We start from the raw sequence: 20,018 nt of genomic DNA, 5'->3' as shown, positions 1-20,018 counted from the left end.
GGCTTGCCACAAACCTGACTTCAACAACCCGAAGGATGGCTTGTCAAGTTAGTCGGAAAGTTTGAAAGATCGTAGATATGAAAGTTTTTCCTACAAAATGGCTGGCTTCCTAGCCAAGCTACTCAACTCGGAAAAACTTTCGCACTACTATAGACATACTGTCAAAGCCTCGGAAAACTATTGTACTCATAGCAAGCTCAACTTGCCCAATATTTCCTAACCCTCTACTAAATTAGGATCAGCCTTTCCATGCCTTTCAAAGAGAAGAACAAGAAATTTAGAAGGCAAACATTTTATTGATAACGGAAAATTTACAGGGAAATTGTTTGATCCTTCTAACTACTACATAGCCTCCTATTTATAGGAGTTGGAGGCTTCCACAAGACTTATCTTACATGGCACACGAGCCCCGCTAGACACGTGAAGGGCCTAATAAAACAAACCTAATAAAACGAGCCTAATAAGACAGCCTAATAAAACAAGCCTGATAAAACGGGCCTAATAAGACAGCCTAATAAAACAAGCCTGATAAAACGAGCCTAATAAGACAGCCTAATAAAACAAGCCTAGTAAAACGAGGGGAACATTATTTGAAGCATGACAACCATGTGCAAGCATGTGACCGTGGTGTCCACTTTTGTCTTTCTTGTAAGCACGTCAGTAAGCTTTATCCGACGGAGCGGTGCTTGATGGAGTCGACGGTGGAGTTGTGTATCCTTTCTCTATCCACCATTCTGGTCCATGTTTTTGCTTGAATTTTTCTTTGTTTTCCAGACGTCTTTTTCGCGACCTTGTGTAGTAGCATTTTTTGTCGGATGGCCCTGTCATCTCTGGATCTATTTTTGCTGAATTTTGAGATGGAAAATCCAACCTTATCTTTGTGATAGCCTGAGTGACTTCATCTTTGATTATTTCATACGGCACTCGGTACTCCTTTGCTGTTTCTCGAACTCTTTCCCAATGGGGATGGTTATCAGTGTAATTCCATCGAGCCTATTCTTTCGGCCATATCTCCTTTGGGATGCACTTATTTTGCTGGAAAATAATTCTCTGTCATTCGTTGTATTCATCTTCTAAGGACAAGACAGAGACGGGGAATTCCCACCATAGTGAAATATCTGTTTGAGAATAGACCTTCCCATCAATAATTTTTATCGGTCGATGTAACATGAACACTTTTGCTGCATATGAGTCTTGGAAACATTGAACCCAATATCTTCGTGGTTTGAACCATTGCAGAAACATTTTGAGAGCAGGTTCAATCTTGTCAAAACATCGGAACATGTCGCACTTGATTTCCATGAAAATATAATACTGGTGACACAAGTACCAAAAAAACCATAATAGCTCCTGTGGAAAATCATTGTGCATGGCTATGAATACGTGACAGAATGGGTATTCTGGATTGACTCCGAATGGCTTAAGGATGGATCCTCCATATTTTCTGAATACTAGCAGCTCATAGAAAGTCCTTCTTTCTGTGAGGATGGATGGATCAAACGGGTCCATAAACTTGCTAAAGAATTCTGGCGGATGATCTGCTATTCTGGATGGACTTGCTCCTGATGAGCTTGTAAGCATGAAAATGCTGCTAGTTAGCCTCTTTTGCAGCTTGGCTTGAAATCTCTTTGAAACCTCATCTGGCCTGGATAGGAAATCCGCTAGAATATTATCTTTCCCTTTGAGGTGCTTTACTTGGAATTTGTAAGGGGAGAACCATTGTGCCCATCTGAGAATCTGCGAATTTGGGATAATCTTTGGATTTATGTGGATCATCTTCGGGAAAGCTTTCATATCCATCTCGATAAGAAACTCTGTGTGAATTAAAAAGAAATTAAACTTTTTAATCCCATTTTTTACGGCAAGAATTTATTTGAATGTGGAATGGTAATGTTGTTCAGCATCTTTGAACTTTCCACTGGCATATTCGCATTTTTTCCGTTGGCCATCTTCAACTTCAAAAAGTACCGCACTCAAATATTCGTTGCTGGCATCTGTCTGCAATATATTTTTCCCGTCTGATGGAATATGGAGGGCTTTAACCTCTTTTGAGATTTCTTTTATCTTCTGAATTTCTTTATCCTGTTCCTTTCCCCAACCTTGGGCATTCTTCTTGAGCATTTTTGTAAGTGGAGCAATGTATGTAGAGACATTAGGGATAAAACCTCTAACGTAATTAATCACACCTAAAACCTGTTGGAGCTGCTTCGTTGTAAAATTGGTGTCTAGGAATTTGAGCAGTTCTTGACAAATATGTGGCCCTGGGCTGTATGCTCCATGAACAAAATGCATCCCCAGAAAATCAATTTCCTTCCTAGCAAGAATCATGTTTTTCTGTGAGAGCATGATTCCATTTTTCTCTACTAGGTCATGGAATTGTTGCAGCAACGTGAGGTGTTCTTCCATAGTGTCACTAAAGAGTAAGATGTCATCAATGTAGACTAGTGATGTATGGAGGATGGGTTGAAATAATTTTATCATGGCCTTTTGGAACAATGAGGGTGCCATTTTCAACCCAAAGGGCATGACCTTCCATTGAAAGTGGTGATTGGGTATACAAAACCCTATTTTTGGTCTATCTTCTGGGTGTATTCCCAACTGCCAGAACCCCGATTTAAGGTCAAACTTGGAAAAGTATTTAGCTTTGGCTAAGTGTGAAACAAGGGTGAGTTTATTTGGGATAGGGAATTTATCATCTTCGAGGAAATAGTTAAGAGGTTGATAGTTTATGACTAATCTGAGTTTACCTCTTGTTTGTTCTGCCCGCTTATTGACATAGAACGCCTCGCATGCCCATTGTGAATTAGAGGGCTCGATAAGTCCAAACTCCAAGAGCTCTTCGCATTCTCTTTTCGCAAGCTGAAGATGATCCGGATTCATGCCAGAGTGACTTGCCTTCGTTGGATTAATGGTTTCATTCTTCTTGAAGGGGAGTTTAATGAAAAACTCCTCATTTAGCCATAGAGGCTTTTTGCATTTTCCCATAAACTCCTTGTGAGAATCCGCACATGAATGCTCCACCAACTGCTTTTCTATCTCCTTAATCTGTTCAGCATCAGTTATTTGGAATAATCGTAAAACATCTGTATAGGGCTTGAATTGTTTCTTGAACGTTATTCCATGGGCTTTGATCTGGAGCTGATCTTTAAGTTGGCTGAAGATGTCAAATCCGACAATGAGATCTTTTCCTGGTACATCTTATCCAATCAGCTTTGTTCGAAACTTCAACCCTGGGAAGAATTCAATTGTGATTGGATGCTTTGTGATGATTGTGGTGGTTAGGACTCCAGTCCCAACACTGTTGAAATCTTTGAAATGTGGAATCCATTGATCCTCAGGAAGGACGACTGGGTTCATCAATGAACATGCCGCTCTAGTGTCCATGAAGGCAATAACCTGGATTGGTTTATCCCATTTGGATGGATAAACTTTAAGCTGGACCTACGGGATCACCATGATGCCGTTGATATCTTCTTGAGCCTTTCCCTCTGGTTCTGAAATCTCGTAATATTCATCGCCATATTCTTCGTACACATCTATGGAAAAGAGGGTCTTCTCTGTGGGTTCTTCCTCTAATGAGAGTACAGATTCAAGATCGCCATCTTCATCTAGATGGATACCAGTGTAGTCCTCTATTTCAGTAAGAAGCTTGATCGATCTTCTGGATTGGGGACAATGTTTTGCATAATGCCCAATCTTGTTGCAGATGAAGCATCTATCATTTTTTCAGGACTTGCCTGGGCTCTTCCTCCTGAAATATTTCATGCGCCTCCTGAACTGGGATCCTTCTCGTGAAGGCCTTGGCCATTTGAATCGCTTGAACCTTCCTTTTCGTCTGGGGACATGGCACGAATAGCTTGACCAAGTAATTAGGTCAGACTTTTCGCAAGCTTTATCAAGGGCTGGATTGTTTCGTATGATCTGCTTCAAAACAGATCTCTTTGTGCAGATATCATCCAACGCTAGAAATATGGCTTGCCTGATGTAGCCGATTGGTGGGATCGTTATTGATTGAAACTTCTCCTCAACGATCGTCATGGTCTGGCTTGCTAACATCTTCGGAAGTGATGAAACAAAGGCTTGCTTGAGACTAGCTTCTCCGTCTAACGCAAAGAACATTTTAGCCATCTTCTGAAAATGGATATCGATGGCATCTCTGTCAAATGCTACACATTTCATTTCAAAGAACTTTCTCCTTAGTTTTTTTTGCCTTTGGCCGGTATCTCCACAAAATACCTCTTGGAGTATTTTGATGTTGTAAGCAAAGTCTTGGGATGTGAGAAACATATTCTTGTCTTGTGTCCCAAGTGAATTCCACTAGTCTCGGAGAATTCCGGAGAACCTTGAAGTGAATTCTGACAGGATCATATACTTTTCCCGTTCGATAAGATTCTTTGTCAACATCCAAGTGAAGAAATCTTGGATCCTTTGGGGCCATCTTGATACTTTGATATCATCCAGACTGAAAGTATGGAATCCAGTCCCAACGAATTTTGCTGTTGTTGGTTCTGGCCTTCTTTCTGGAATTGGCTCATCTGTCATCCCGTCCCGATCATCATCTAATTCAGATATTTCTGGTTCTCTGGGTTAATTCATGAATATTGGCGGGTTATGTTCTTCTGAAGAGTCAACTGAGAAATCTTCGCTTGTCTCAAAGCTTGCTTCCGTAGGATCAGTATCATATGAATCTTGGTCACTGGATCCTATGGTATCATCCTCCTCTACATCCTTTGTGGGTCGGGTCACGTAGAGGTTAGGAATATTATGTGCTGACATCATCAAGTTTACTAGCTCGGGTTCTTTTGAACCTTCTCTGAGTTCTTTCTTTCGTTTGGACTTCTTTTGGGCCGCCATAGAGTCTCTCCTTTCCCAAACCATTTTTGCAATGTCAAACTCAGGTTCATTGTTTTGTTTTTAGGCAAAAGGCATAGGGTCTCGCTTTGTGGATGGGAGCACAGTGAAAGAATGGTCAAGCTTTGGTGGTGAGTATGTTTGTGAGGACATAGGGAAAAAGGTGTGTTTTGATGGGCAGCTTTGTGTTTTTTGCGGTTCAAGGTGACCATATATCAGTAGCTGTATTTGTTCTTTAAGGTCAGCCATTTTCTTTTGTTGTTGGTTAAAGAAATGGAAAAGGGAAGTGCCTGGTGGACAAATCTCATACTGTATGTTTGTCATTCGCAATTCCAGGGCTTTGATCAGTCCAGCATGCTGAGAAGATGCTTGTTCCACCTTCTTCTCAATTGTCTCCACCCTGCTCATCATCTTATCTTTGTGTGAGCAACATTTTCGATGGAAGTGCTAATATTAGTTAACACTTTGTTTTGACAAATGGCATTTTCAGATTGCCAATTGATTGTCGCTTCCACTTCACTTGTTGGTGGCTTGTATGGCTACTATGAAACACCGGGTAGTATATGTATAGATGTATATGTAAGTATGTTTACGTAACGCGCGCACACCACTGCAGTTGGGTATGGATAACATTGATCCTTGGTAGGGCCAGGTATGTGTAACACTGAGCCTTGGTTGGCCAGGTATGTATGACCACCGAGCCTAGCTATGGTCGGGTATGTGAAACACCGAACCTTCGAGGTCGGGTATGTTATGTAAATGCTATGTATATGATATGATTATGTACGTGACTTGATTATGTATACAATATGAATATAAATAAGGGTATGTATACGAATACGAGTACTAATATGGAACGGAAACGAATATGGATACAGATATGGAGGTATGAGCACAAACACACATTAGAATGGAAAGTTTATATGAAAGGAAAGTAAGTGCTCATGGCGATAATATTACCATCTCCCATCTTGTGCTATTTCTTATGATGTTCATTATGCTTCTACATTGATATTGATCATGCTTTACATACTCAGTACATTTTTCGTACTGACGTCCTTTTGTTTGTGGACGCTGCGTCATGCCCGCAGGTGCACAGGGAGACAGGCTTGATCCATAGCGGTATTCTCTAAGACCACCTAGCAGAGCTCCATTTCATTCAGAGCCATAGCTTTTGGGTACTTATTCTTTTGTGTACATAATTATGGGCATAGCGGGGTCTTGTCCCGCTCATGTGATGTGTTATACTCTCCTTAGAGGCTCGTAGTCATGTGTATATGGTTAGATATGTCTGGCCTTGTTGGCCTATATTTTGAATATCATTTTGTTAGCCTTGTCGGCTCATGTACATTGATGTGGCATAGATGCCAATCATGATATAAAGGCATTGTTGTCCAATGGGACTAGCATGATGAATGAATAGAAGTAAGTTAAATTATGTGGCTCACCTAGATGTAAGTATAAGTGTAAGCCAAAGGGTGCCCGGGTGGGCTAGCACCGGGCGCTCATCGCGGCCCTCTAGACGGGTCGTGACAAGATTCTTATTTATGGGTGTGTTGTGCACCACACTTATAAGCACGAGGCTACAGGACATTTAAGGTGTTTCCATTCTTTCTATCTTAGATTGTGCGATAGAGCTGTGAGATAACAAATGCCTTTTTAATGACTTGTTCTGATTTCAGCGATGCCCCACAAGAAAGCTACAGCCGCCCAGAAGGGCAAAAGAGTGGTTGGTGAAGCCACTAGCAGTGTTCAGCAAGCTACCAGGCTGAGGGTGAGTCCCAGAGTGATAGTCCATCTCAGACTTCATATACTTCGCCTCCAACACCTGTCTAAGTGTGCAACGACCCGTTTGGTCGTTATACTCCTTTTGGCACTTTCGCTACATCCGAGCGTTTATTAACTCATTTTGACTCGAGGTTGACTTTTGGGCAAACGGACTTTTTCCAGAGTTTCGTTAACTCCGAGAGGTCCGAATGATTGTATAGAACTTGTATGTATGATTGGTTCGGTTGCCAATGCATTTTGGTGCATTTCAAGACTTTGGATGGGAAATGGGAAGTAGGCACCAATGGTTGACTCGGTCAACGAAACCTCCGTTGGAAATTTTGAGACCATGAGTGCGTTCTTAGCGTATTTTGTGTGGGTTCAGGGGGTCGGATATGAGCAGATGGCCTCGGGAATAACCCGGAAATTCGATGGAAGACTTAGGGAAATTGGGGGGTTTCTGGTGTCTGGTGTCCGTAACGGTGGCACCAGAGTCGCCGTGGTGGTGTAGTGACCGCTAGGGCAGTCATGAGTAAAGGGGCCTTCACTACTGTAGCGGTGTCCCTGACGCCACAGCGGCGCTGCTGTAGCGACACTACCCCGGTCGTGACGGTCACGGGCAGTGTCATTTCATTTATGATGTCTTAAAATAAGACCTAGACCCTCATTATGTCATAACTAGACGTTGGAGCTTGAGAAGGCTGTTCTTGGGGATAAATTGAGGAATTTCTTGAGGTAAAGCATTGTCTAATCACTTGCTTCTCTTTAATCATTACCATCTTAGAATCATCCCTTCCCTTTTCAACCCCTTAGAAGTAGAATTTGAAGAAGGGTTTTGGGAGACTTCTCCCTACGGTTATAATTGATAAAATTGATGATGCTAGTACTAAAATGTGACTAATCTAAGCTTAGTAACCCCATATCTTCCACTTATAATGTTGAATTTCAGATTTGGGGAATTAGGGTTCATACCCAATTTGGGGTTTTTTTTAGAAATCATATTTGGGGATAGTTCTTGAGCTAAATCAACAATAAATGATTGGGTTATAATTACCTAGGATTTAATTTGGTATTTTACTCGTGAATTTTTTGTTTTGCCCTTGTGGGCCCGTTTCCCAATTTCTAGGGTTAGATTGGACCTAATTGATATCATAGAAATATTAGTATCATTATTCATGATTTCTAATTAAGAATTTGATTATGCTTAGACTGCTTTGGTTATGAGCATCAGAGGAAGGGCAAGGCGATAGGGTGACTTGTTGGTGTTGCAATTTGGCAGTCCAGGTAGGTTATGGTTTACCTTTGGTGATACTTAGTATAGCGAATCAAATATTTAGATTATGATGTCGGAGACAACATGTGAACCATCGGGTGTGAAGTTGGGATGAATAATGCTTTAGGTTGGGCCCTAATATGTGATGGGACTAGTCACCCCGTTATATGGGTTTGATTGCTTAATTTTGTTGGCTTGATGCCATGTGTAGTTGGTAGATAGCGAATGTCGCTCGTTGTCCTGAATTGGATAGGATTGACATACCCGTTGTTGGTATTTGTACTATGATACATTATTAGTGTACCCACTGTTGGTACTTGAGTTATTGATATATGTTGGTATACCCACTGTTAATATTGTGATGTGAAACATTGTTGGCGTACCCCGTTGAGGTAATTATGATATTGAGCTTCCTTGTTGAAGACTAACATATGCATTGCACGCATTCTCTCAAATTATCATGCATGGCCTATATCCATTGTCGACCCAGTATCATTGATTGAGCGAAACTGATATTTGATGAACTCTTTTACTTAAGTGATTGTGAATGGGGCCGATGTCCGAAGATCCATTCGGGAATTGTTGTTTATAAGAAATTGACACTTAATAAACTCTTTTACTTGAGTGATTGTGAGGAGGCCGATGTCCGAGGTTCAATTCCGGAATCATTGATTTATGAAATTGATATTTGACAACTCTTTTGAGTGATTGTGAGGAGGTTGATGTCCGATGGTTATATTCGGGCATCACTGTGCATGGTCGTTTCCGATGTTATCTCGGATTCGATTATAGTGCATGGGCTCCGCAGGTCCCCAGAGTGGTGCCAGTGAGACTCCCCCTGTGAGCAATTAGCCAGGGTCATGTCTGTCTGTTTGGCAAAGATCCGGGATCGGTGGCACTCAGACTTCGCGAGTCACACTAGGTTGTGCTGCCGAGACATCGATATTTCCGTCTGGAGTACATGTGTATATCTCATTTGCATAGCATGGCATGGAATCACATTCATAACATTATTGCATTGCATTACATTATGACTTGAGTGAGATGTCATGATGACTGTATTGTGGTGGATTGTGTTGTTGATTCTATGGTGTTGATTGTTCCAGGAATTGATATACTCAGACTTATTATATTGGGGTTAGATACTTACATAGGTGTTGATGGATACTCGGTTATGATTATATTTTTTCATGCTTAATTGTTCTACTTGTTTATCTGGGTTATTTTCTGAATTGTGTTAACTATGATTAGTCGGCCTATGATGCCTACCAGTACTGTTGTTTGTACTGACATGCACTTACTAAATTCTTTTATGAATGCAGAGTATCTGGCTGATCTACTTCTCTGACTCGTGGCTGATCGATTCCTCAGCTTCTACTTGAGTTTTCCAGGGTGAGCAGGGCGTCCGCTGACCTCGAACCCTTATCACTTGTTTATGTCTTACTTTTCTTTCAAGACATGATTTGAGACATTTTATGTAGTATTATTCAGACCAGAATTATTTAGATTTAGATCCTCTTGTATGACCAGACCAGATACTGGGGTGGATTTATTTACTTTCACACTTTTCTATATTATACTATATTGTGATACTTACGTCATTTGCATCTTCCGCTATTTATTATATTTATTGATTGTGAGTGTTGAGTTAAGGGTTGGCCTACTGAGGGGGGAATGGTAGGTGCCCACATGACCTAGGCTAAAATGGATCGTGACAAGTTGGTATTAGAGCCCTAGGTTACACGGTCTTTAATACTAGAGCGTGTCTAGTAGAGTCTTGTGGATCGGTACGATGAGCTCCGTACTTATCTGCGGGAGGCTATGGGACATTTAGAAAATCTCATCTTCTTTCCTTCTATTGTGCTACTTTATTCAAATTGGTATCTGGAAAGACCTATTTGGTATCTAACTTTTATCTCTTCTCTCACAAGTTGTGAGGATTCGAGCTACTACGACCATAGGTCAGGTGCCGGAGCCTGCAGCTACGGCTGGCACCTGAGGGCGCGCTATAGTTCGAGGATGCGGCAGAGCGAGAGGCCGCAGGGCTGCCCCAGCCAGGGGTAGAGCTCCGACGGTGGGCTAGTGACGAGAGAGGTCTCCTTTCCCTGAGCCCGAGTACCAGCCGGGTCGAGACCAGACTGTAGAGGATGGCGTGACCCCAGCACGGACACAGCCTGAGATTACTTCTGACCAGGCAGTGCATGACACTATGGCCAGTGTCCTACTTCATCTTGATGCCCAGCAGACGGCCACCAGTATTACTACTCCTGGCGGGGGGTTCACAAACTAGGGTTGGGGCACGGACCCTTGAGCAGGGACCCATTCGGGTAGCACATCCGTCTGCAGCAATGGCTCCCCGTATTGATATTATACCCGCTCTAAGGGAAGATATTAGGCCTATGAATGGCTTTGTTATGACTGCAGTTGATTAGGACCTTATGGGGAGGTTCAGGAAGTTATTGCCACCGAGGTTCTCTAGTACTTCGTCTGAGGATGCCTATGATTTTATTCTTGATATGCATAAGTTGCTGCACCGTATAGGGATAGTGGACACCCACGACATTGATTATGTGTCCTACCAGTTTCTTGGCGACACGAATACATGGTCGAGGTATTTCGTGTCGTGCAGACCTGAGGGTTCTCCTCCATTGACTTGGACTCAGTTCTATCAGGCCTTCCTTGAGAAGTATGTGCCCCGGTCTTTGAGAGAGGCTCGTAGGGAGCAGTTTCTACACCATGAGCAGAGAGGCATGTCCTTGGAGTCTTATGTGACCCGTTTCTCTATTTGGCCCGATACTCTACTCCGTTGATTCCTACCGAGGCTGATAGGATCAGGCGCTTTGTTGGAGGACTAGTGGGCTCTCTATAGATTCCTTGCTTTCAGATGGAGTCTATGAGGGCTTCCTTCCAGTCTATTATTGGGCATACTTCGATGGTTGAGGGCGCCAAGGCCCGTGAAATTAGTGGTGGAGACAAAAGGCCACGTCAGACTGGCAGCTTTGGGAGTTTTGGTACGAGGGACGCCGATCAGTTTTTGAGGCCACCTCAGCCCTATTCCGGTCATCCCGTACATTCAGCATTACCGGCTTCCTCTAGTGAGCCACCAAGACAGAGAGCTCCTAAGAGCTCAGTTTCTCGACCAATGGACAGGACTGCTTCATCCGGGTCTTCAGTTTTCGTGTTTCAGCATTTGACTCCTCTTACCTATTTCTCTTGTGGGGAGGTTGGGCATATTGCACATAGATGACCCCGACCTAGGCGAGATTATCAGTCATCGAGGACTTCTGAATAATCCGGTGCTCGATGATGGACTTCTCAGAGAGGCAGTGCTCAGTCAGGCCGCGATATTTCCCATGGTTCTAGAGGTGGGTCCCAGCCAGCTAGAGGTGGTACTCACAGTTCGAAAGTGGGATCCCAGACTGGGCGTGGTGGGGCCCATTGTTACTTATTTCCTAGTAGGCCCGAGGCAGAGGCCTCAGATACTGTGATCTCAGGTACCATTTATGTCCGTCATAGAGCAGCATCTGTGTTATTTGGTCCTAGATCCACTTATTCGTATGTATCTGCATTTCATGCCGTTGGTTGGGATTTACCCTGTGATAGTATAGATATACTTGTTCATGTGTCTACTCTAGTCGGAGATGCTGTGGTTGTTGATCGAGTCTACCGGTCTTGTCTAGTTACTTTTATGGGGTATAACACCTAGGTATATTTGATGATTCTGGATATGGTGGACTTTGATATTATATTGGATATGTCCTGGCTTTCTCCTTATCATGTGATCTTGGACTGTCATGCCAAGACAGTCACTTTAGCCATGCCAAGCATCCCTAGGCTTAAGTGGACATGTACTCCTAATCCCTCTCCGAAGAAGATTATTTCCTTCCTTCGGGCGAAGAAATTAGTAAGTAAGGAGTGTTTAGCGTATTTGGCGCATATTCGTGATATGACTATTGCATTTCCATTCCTTGATTCTATTCCTATTGTGAGCGAGTTCGCGAAGGTATTTCCGTCAGATTTGCCGGGTATGCCACTCGATCATGACATTAATTTCTGTATCAACGTGGACCCGGGTACTCGTCCTATTTCCATCCCACCATATCAGATGGCACCTGCCGAGTTGAGAAAACTTAAGGAGCAATTGCAGGATTTATTGAGCAAGGGGTTCATTAGACCGAGCGTCTCCCCTTGGGGTGCTCCTATGTTATTTGTGAAGAAGAAAGATGGGACCACAAGGATGTGCATTGATTACCGCCAGTTGAACAAGGTAACTATTCGAAACAATTGCCCTATGCCTCCTATTGATAATCTATTTGACCAGATTCAAGGTGCTTTGGGGTTTTCTAAGATTGATTTGCGTTCCAGCTATCATCAGTTGAAGATTAGGGCGGAGGATATTCCGAAGACAACATTTCGGACAAGATATGACCACTATGAGTTTCTAGTGATGTCTTTCGGGCTTACTAATGCCCCAGCTGCATTTATGACCTTGATGAATGGCATCTTTAGGCCGTTCCTCGATTCTTTTGCGATTATGTTTATTGATGACATCTTAGTGTATTCCAAGAGTAGATTGGAGTATAAGAGCCATCTTCTGTCACACCCCGCCCTTACTAGGGTGTGATGGGCACCCGACCCCATACTCGGAGCCGAGCGAACCCGCTGACTCTTATTACGTACTTAATTTCCTTAGACTCTTACATTAATAAGAAATGAAAACGTAGTAAAAGCTTCAGATTTTTTTTTTCTTTGTACTCAATTCAAACAGAATCTGTAACTATATGAAACTTATATTATAACATGAATGACACATCGGCCGGTGGAGCCGCTTACTGACTAACAACCAATAACCACAACTCTGTCTGCAAAGTCTCTAACTTCGAACAAGACATCATAGCATAGTACGCTGACTCGGATACAATCCAGGGTCAAATGGAGCTCGCCAACTTCGCTGGAACATCTTCTATAATAGCTTTTGCTCATCTGGGTGTACCTGCGCGGCATGAAACGCAGCCCCCGAAGAAGAGGGGTCAGTACGAGCAATGTAATGAGTATGTAAGGCATGAATAGTAACATAGTAAGGAATATAAATATGAATAATAACAGGATGGAAATATAGAACATATCATGAGGTAAAAGAGTAACCTGTACATGTGAGTGCCCCTTAGGGCGGATCCCATGCATGCTTATCTTTCCTTTGAAAACATTTCTTTTTCATATATAGAAAATAGAACATGTCATAGCGCCGACCCCCGTCGGCTCCCCCACATATGTAGAAAATAGAACATATCATATCATAGCGCCGAATACGTCGGCTCCCCCACATATGTCCCGCGTCCGGGCATCCCGCGTCCGGGATGATAATCTCGCCAACTGATCAGGTGGATACGCGTATATAACGCTCTGGCCCTTTTTTCATCTTCCCCATATACATATACATATATCATATACATATATCCCATAAGCAGCATGCATGAGAGCCCAAAGAAAGTCATGTATCTATCGGAGTGACGTAAGGTCGGTAACCTCCAATTACATTATGGAATAACCATGGTCACTTTGTCTCACCTTGAAGGAACGATAATTATAAGGGGAGACTATCAAGGAAGGATAACATTAAGAGAAAACATAAAATAAGATCATAAACCTCGTAAGACGTCAATTCATATACTTGGAGTCTTTAGAAAATAGAGTCATAATCAAGGAATAGAATTGAGGATCAAGAACTAGCTCGATGTTCTCATATTCATATTGAATCCATAACTTGAGACTTTAAAACATGAAACCCATCCTTGTCATAATCATCATAGACATATTCTCTTCTTTTGACATCATCGTTATCATTACAAAAGCACTTTTGGAAAACGTTTACGGGTTATTAGGAAGAAAATCATGCCATAGAATTACAAACTTCTAACTTTTGAAAACAAGGAAATTATGTAAATACATATGAAATCATAAACTAGGGATCATGCCTTTGAAAGAAAGGGACGAGCCTTAACATACCTATGCCGCGCCTTACTAGCTACGCTTATTCGTCCAACTTGTCAGTCTACATTCAAGAAGATCGACACTATCGTTAGATTCATTGACATATACTTGTCGTAACCTTTCAAGTACATTCACTTATGGTCTGCCGAAATTTCGGCAGCATCTCCCCTATAAATACACCATCCCCGAGAATCTAACTCGGCCAATTCAACAACAAATCCGAGAATGAAACTCGGCCACATTATCAATAACAATACCAACAGTTATATTCAATTTAACCGCATGCGATCAAGCCAATATATTCGCTTACATATTCAAGTACTATTTCAAAACCGTTCAAATGATATCCAAGATCACTTCAAGTAATTCACATGACACTCAAATTGGTCTAGCCAACATGCCACCTTACCCGAAATCTCCAAGATGCAACAAGGCAGTGACAACACATTTCTTCCTTCTAAATTCTTGGACTTCACCAACATTCTACACTAACAACTTCATTTCGAATCATTAAATCCTCATTTTCATCATGGAATCCACATCTATAACAATCAAAACACTAAATAAAATTTATTTATCTTATCTTACCATCACAACCCTTATTCGGCCACCACAACAACATATTTATTTTCATGAACTTTTCACCTATTTCTATACATTACAACAACAACCAGCCTACTACATAAAATTAATTCATTCTCCCCTACACAACATCACATACACACGGCCAACTACACAAGCACACGACCACAACTTCAACATACATGTTTTCATGTTTTTCATTCATTTACACATACTACAACATCCACAATCATCTCCAATCACATAAAAAGGGGATTAAATCTTACCTTCATCCTTTGACTTCTCCTATTCGGTTAGGGCTCCATCTTACACCATGAAAGCTTTGCTTGTTCCAACAACCACTCCATGTTGTAGAGGACCTTCCATTTGGTAGGAACTAGGAGGAAATAATTTTTTTGATAAACTTTTCCTCATGGCCACGTTTGGCCACCATGGCCGAATACACTTTTTCTTTCTTTCTTTCTTTCTTGTTTCTTCAATTGGGATGATGAATACTTCACCACCTCTCATATATATATAGTCCTTATGAGCATGTGAGGGGCACATGCCCTCTCCTCCATTTTTCTTTTCTAGAGATTTCTTCTTTTTTCTTGAATTTTCCTAAAATAACAAAGAAGACTAGTTGTCTTCTTATGCAAGCTTCTTAATTTATTATTTTTCCTAAATTAAAAGGATGAATAATCTTGGTTAGTCATCACTCTTTTTTTTTTTTGTATATATAACACATGCCACACGGCCACATAGGGCCTTCAAGAATTTTCTTGAACACTTTGGTCCTTCAAGAACTTTCTTGAACACCTTGTGAAATTCCCATTTTGCCCCTATCCTTCCACAATATTACCATGGGCCATTTTGTGAATTTCCCTTTTTACCCTTAACCTTTCTCAACGTTTCCATACTACCAATGTTCATAAATAATATTTATAACCAACTTGTACATTAGAATAATTTTGGAAGATGGTCATTCCCTTAGCTTTGCCACGACTACCTTGAAATTTCTGAACGTATAAAATACAGGATATAACATCTTCGTACCGGCCTTGGGTTTTTGAAGAAACATAGTTTGTTTACCAAATTTTCTAAGTGTGAGTTCTGGTTAGAGTCTATAGCATTCTTTGGCCATGTGGTGTCCAAGGAGGGGATTATGGTTGATCCACAGAAGATTGCGGCTGTGAGGGATTGGGCGAGGCCCACTACTGTTATTGAGATTTGTAGTTTTATGGGTTTGGCCAGTTATTACTGCCATTTTGTGAAGGGTTTTTCTACCATTGCTTCATCCTTGACCAGATTGACTCAGAAGGATGTTCCTTTCCAGTGGACGGACGATTGTGAGGAGAGCTTCCAAAAGCTCGAGCTTTTTTTGACCACAGCCCCAGTCCTAGCCTTACCTGTGGAGGGCAAGGACTTTGCGGTTTACTGTGATGCTTCCTGCATGGGTTTGAATACGGTGTTGATGCAGGAGGGTAGGGTGATAGCTTTTGCTTCCCGCTAGTTGAAAGTTCACGAGAAGAATTACCCTACCCATGATTTGGAGTTGTTGGCCGTAGTCTTCACCTTGAAGCTTTGGCGGCATTACTTGTGCGGTGTCCGTTGTGAGGTTTTACTGATCACCGTTGCCTTCAGCATGTGTTTACCCAGAGAGATATTAATTCTAGACAGCGCCGATGGATAGAGCTCTTGAAGGATTATGACATCTCTATTCTATATCACCTTGGTAAAGCCAATATGGTGGCTGATGCTTTGAGTCGCAAGGAAGTGAGTATGAGGAGTTTAGCTTGATTGATTGTTTCCGAGCGTCTGTTGGCCATGGAGGATTAGACTCTGGCCAACAGTTTCATCCGTCTCGACATCTCGACCCCAGAGAGGACTTTAGTTTGTATAGAGACGAGATCATCGTTATTGGATCGGATAAAGGCTCATCAGTTTGAGGATTCTCAGTTGAGCAAGATCCGAGATAGGGTGTCGAGGGGTGAGGCCAAGGAGGCCGTGATTGATTCTGAGGGCATTCCTGAGGATTAGGGGATGCGTATGCGTTCCTCGTATTGGTGATCTGATTCAGTTGATCTTCTCTGAGGCCCACAACTCTCGCTATTCCATTCATCCGGGGGTGACTAAGATGTATCGTGACATGAGACAACACTATTGGTGGCAGCGTATGAAGAGGGATATAGTTGATTTTGTGCTAAGCATGGAAATTGTCAACAGGTAAAGTATGGGCACCAGTGACCCGGTGGGGTATTTCAGAGGATGCCCATTCCCGAGTGGAAGTAGGAGAGGATTAGCATGAATTTTGTCACGGGTCTTCCGAAGACCCTCGGTAAGTCTGATTCTATTTGGGTGATAGTGGACCGGTTGAGTAAGTCCGCTCACTTTGTTCCGGTTCAGGTTTCTTATACCGCGGAGAAGTTAGCCAAGATGTATATTCAGGTTATTGTGAGATTACATGGGATCCCTATTTCTGTTGTATCTGATCGGGGTACTATCTTCCCTTCCCGATTCTGGAGAGCATTTCATGATGAGTTGGGTACCCGATTGGACTTCAGCACAGCATTCCATCCCCAGACCGATGGCCAGTCTGAGCGGACCATTCAGGTGCTCGAGGACATGTTGAGAGCGTATGTTAGTGATTTTGGTGGTTATTGGGATCATCAATTTCCATTGGTGGAGTTTGCGTACAACAACAGTTATCATTCGAGTATTGGTATGGCGCCTTTTGAGGCCGTATATGGTAGGAGGTGTAGATCTCCAATTGGATGGTTCGATGGGTTCGAGGCCCGACCTGGGAGCATAGATCCATTGAGTGAGTCCCTTGACAGAGTGAGAGTTATTCAGGCCAGACTCGTGGCGGCTCAGAGCCGGCAAAAGATGTATGCGTACCGAAATGTTCGGGATTTGAAGTTTGATACTGGTGATCAGGTCCTATTAAAAGTTTCACCCATGAAGGGTGTTAAGAGGTTAGGTAAGAAGGGCAAGTTGAGCCCTAGATACATTGGCCCATTTGAGATCGTGGATTATATAGTCAATGTAGCTTACGAGTTAGCATTGCCACCAGGTTTGGCGGGAGTTCACCCGGTTTTTCATGTTTCGACGCTGAAGAGATACCATGCCGATTGTACCTACCTTGTCCATTGGGATTATATATTGCTTGATGGGAATTTGACTTATGAGGAGGAGCCTATTGCAATCCTAGATAGGCAGGTTCAAAAATTGAGGTCCAAGGAGATTGCTTCTGTGAAGGTACAATAGAAGTACCGCCCTATGGAAGAGGCTACTTGGGAGACTGAGTCCGATATGCGTAGCCGATATCCCCAGTTGTTCACTGATTCAGGAATTTCCATGCTTTCTTTCTTTTCTTTGCTCGAGGACGAGCAACGGTTCAATTGGTATCTGATGTAACGACCCATTTGGTCGTTATAATCCTTTTGGGCACACAGACCTCTCCCAGAGTTTCGTCAATATCAAGAGGTCCAAATAATTGTTTAGAACTTGTATGTATGATTGATTCGGTTCCCAATGCATTTTGGTGCATTTCGTGATTTTGGATGGGAAATGAGAAGTAGGCACGGGTGGTTGACTCGGTCAATGAGACCTCCGTTGGAAATTTTAAGATCATGAGTGCGTTCGTAGCGTATTTTTGTATGGGTTCAAGGGGTCGAATTATGAGCAGATGGCCCCGGGAATAACCCGAAAATTCAATGGAAGACTTAGGGAAATTATGGGATGTCTGGTGTCTGGTGTCCGCAACGGCGGCACCAGAGCCACCCCGGTGGTACTGCTGTGGCGATCATGAGTAAAGGGGCTTTTATCGCTGCAGTGGTGTCCCCGACAGCGCAGCGGCACCACTATAGCGGCACTACCCCCGCTGTGGCGGTCATGGGCAGTGTTATTTCATTTAATGTGTCTTAAAATAAGACCTAGACCCTCATTATGTCATAACTCCATATTGGAGCTTGAGAAGGTTGCTCTTGGGGATAAATTGAGGAATTTCTTTGAGGTAATGCTTTGTCTAATCACTTACTTCTTTTTAATCATTACCATCTTAGAATTATCCCTTCCTTTTTAAATCCCATAGAAGTAAAATTTGAAGAAAGGTTTTGGGAGACTTCTCCCTAAGGTTATAATTGATAAAATTGATGATGTGAGTGCTAAAATGTGACGAATCTAAGCTTAGTAACCCATATCTTCCACTTTTAATATTGAATTTTAGATTTGGGGAATTAGGGTTCATACCCAATTTGGGGGTTTTTACTAGAAATCAGATTTGGGGAGTTCTTGAGCTAAATCAACAATAAATAATTGGGTTATGATTACCTAGGATTCAATTTGGTATTTACCCGTGAATATCCCGTTTCGCCCTTGTGGGCCAGTTTCCCTAATTTCTAAGGTTATATTGGACCTAATTGATATCATAACAATATTAGTATCATAATTCATGATTTCTAATTTAGAATTTGATTATTCTTAGACTACTTTTGTTCTGAGCTTCAGAGGAAGGGCAAGGCGATAGAGTGACTTATTGGTGTTGTAGTTTGGCAGCCCAGGTAGGTTATGGTTTACCTTTGGTGAGACTTAATGTAGAGAATAACATATTTAGATTATGATGTCGGAGACAGCATGTGAACCATCGGGTGTGAAGTCGGATTGGATATTTCTTTAGGTTGGGCCCTGATGTGTGTTGGGACTAGCCACCCCGTTATATGCGTTTGATTGCTTAATTGTGTTGGATCGATGCCATGTATAGTTGGTAGATAGAGAATGTCGCTCGTTATCCTGAATTGGATAGGATTGACATAGATAGAGAATGTCGCTTGTTGGTATTTGTGCTGTGATACATTATTGGCGTACCCACTGATGGTACTTGAGTTATTAATATATGTTGGTATACCCACTGTTGGTATTGTGATGTGATACATTGTTGGCGTACCCCGTTAAGGTACTTGTGATATTGAGCTTGCTTGTTGATGAATGACATATGCATTGCACGCATTCTCTCATATTATCATGCATGGCCGATATCCGGTGATGACCCGATATCGTTGATTGAGCGAAACTTATATTTGATAAACTCTTTTACTTGAGTGATTATGAAAAAGGCTGATGTCCGAAGATCCATTCCGAAATTGTTGTTTATATGAAACTAATACTTGATAAACTCTTTTACTTGAGTGATTGTGAGGAGGCCGATGTTCGAGGTTTAATTTCGAAATCGTTGATTTATGAAACTGATATTTGACAACTCTTTTGAGTGATTGTGAAGAGGCTGATGTCCGATGGTTATATTCGGGCATCGTTGTGCATGGCCATTTTCGATGTTATCCCGGATTCGATTATAGTGCATGGGCTCCGCGAGTCCCCAAGAGTGGTGTCGGTAAGGCTCCCCCTTTGAGCAATTAGCCAGGGTCTCGTCTGTCTGTTTGGCAACGATCCGAGATTGGTAGCACTCTGACTTCGCAAGTCACACTGGGTTGTGCTGTCGAGACGTTGATATTTTCGTCCGGAGTACATGTGTACATCTCATTTGCATAGCATGGCCTGGCATCACATTCACACAATT

The 20,018-nt window shown here is 42.3% G+C and overlaps 1 protein-coding gene across 1 annotated transcript; it reads right to left on the bottom strand.

Annotated features, from left to right (window-relative positions):
• Positions 1–1,053: 1,053 nt before the first annotated feature.
• On the bottom strand, positions 1,054–4,179 carry LOC132637517 (uncharacterized). Its single transcript, XM_060354595.1, has 4 exons — positions 3,738–4,179; positions 3,454–3,632; positions 2,748–3,045; positions 1,054–1,181 (listed from the first exon to the last, which is right to left on the bottom strand). The coding sequence occupies exons 1-4, from the start codon at positions 4,177–4,179 to the stop codon at positions 1,054–1,056; spliced, it is 1,047 nt and encodes a 348-aa protein (XP_060210578.1).
• Positions 4,180–20,018: the final 15,839 nt, after the last annotated feature.

The sequence above is a fragment of the Lycium barbarum genome, chromosome 4, assembly GCF_019175385.1.
Source record: "Lycium barbarum isolate Lr01 chromosome 4, ASM1917538v2, whole genome shotgun sequence".
NCBI lineage: Eukaryota > Viridiplantae > Streptophyta > Magnoliopsida > Solanales > Solanaceae > Lycium > Lycium barbarum.
This window is presented reverse-complemented; position numbering and strand designations above follow the sequence as displayed.

Bases quoted from the DNA above. Each gene is read 5' to 3' on its own strand.
- LOC132637517 (XM_060354595.1), bottom strand. From the start codon at position 4,179: ATGAAATGTGTAGCATTTGACAGAGATGCCATCGATATCCATTTTCAG. The intron at 3,633-3,737 runs GCAAGTCCTGAA...TTACTGAAATAG, and splicing joins TTTCAGGAGGAAGAGCCCAG to AGGACTACACTGGTATCCAT. The intron at 1,182-2,747 runs GTAAACTCAGAT...ACTCATATGCAG, and splicing joins GCGGGCAGAACAAACAAGAG to CAAAAGTGTTCATGTTACAT.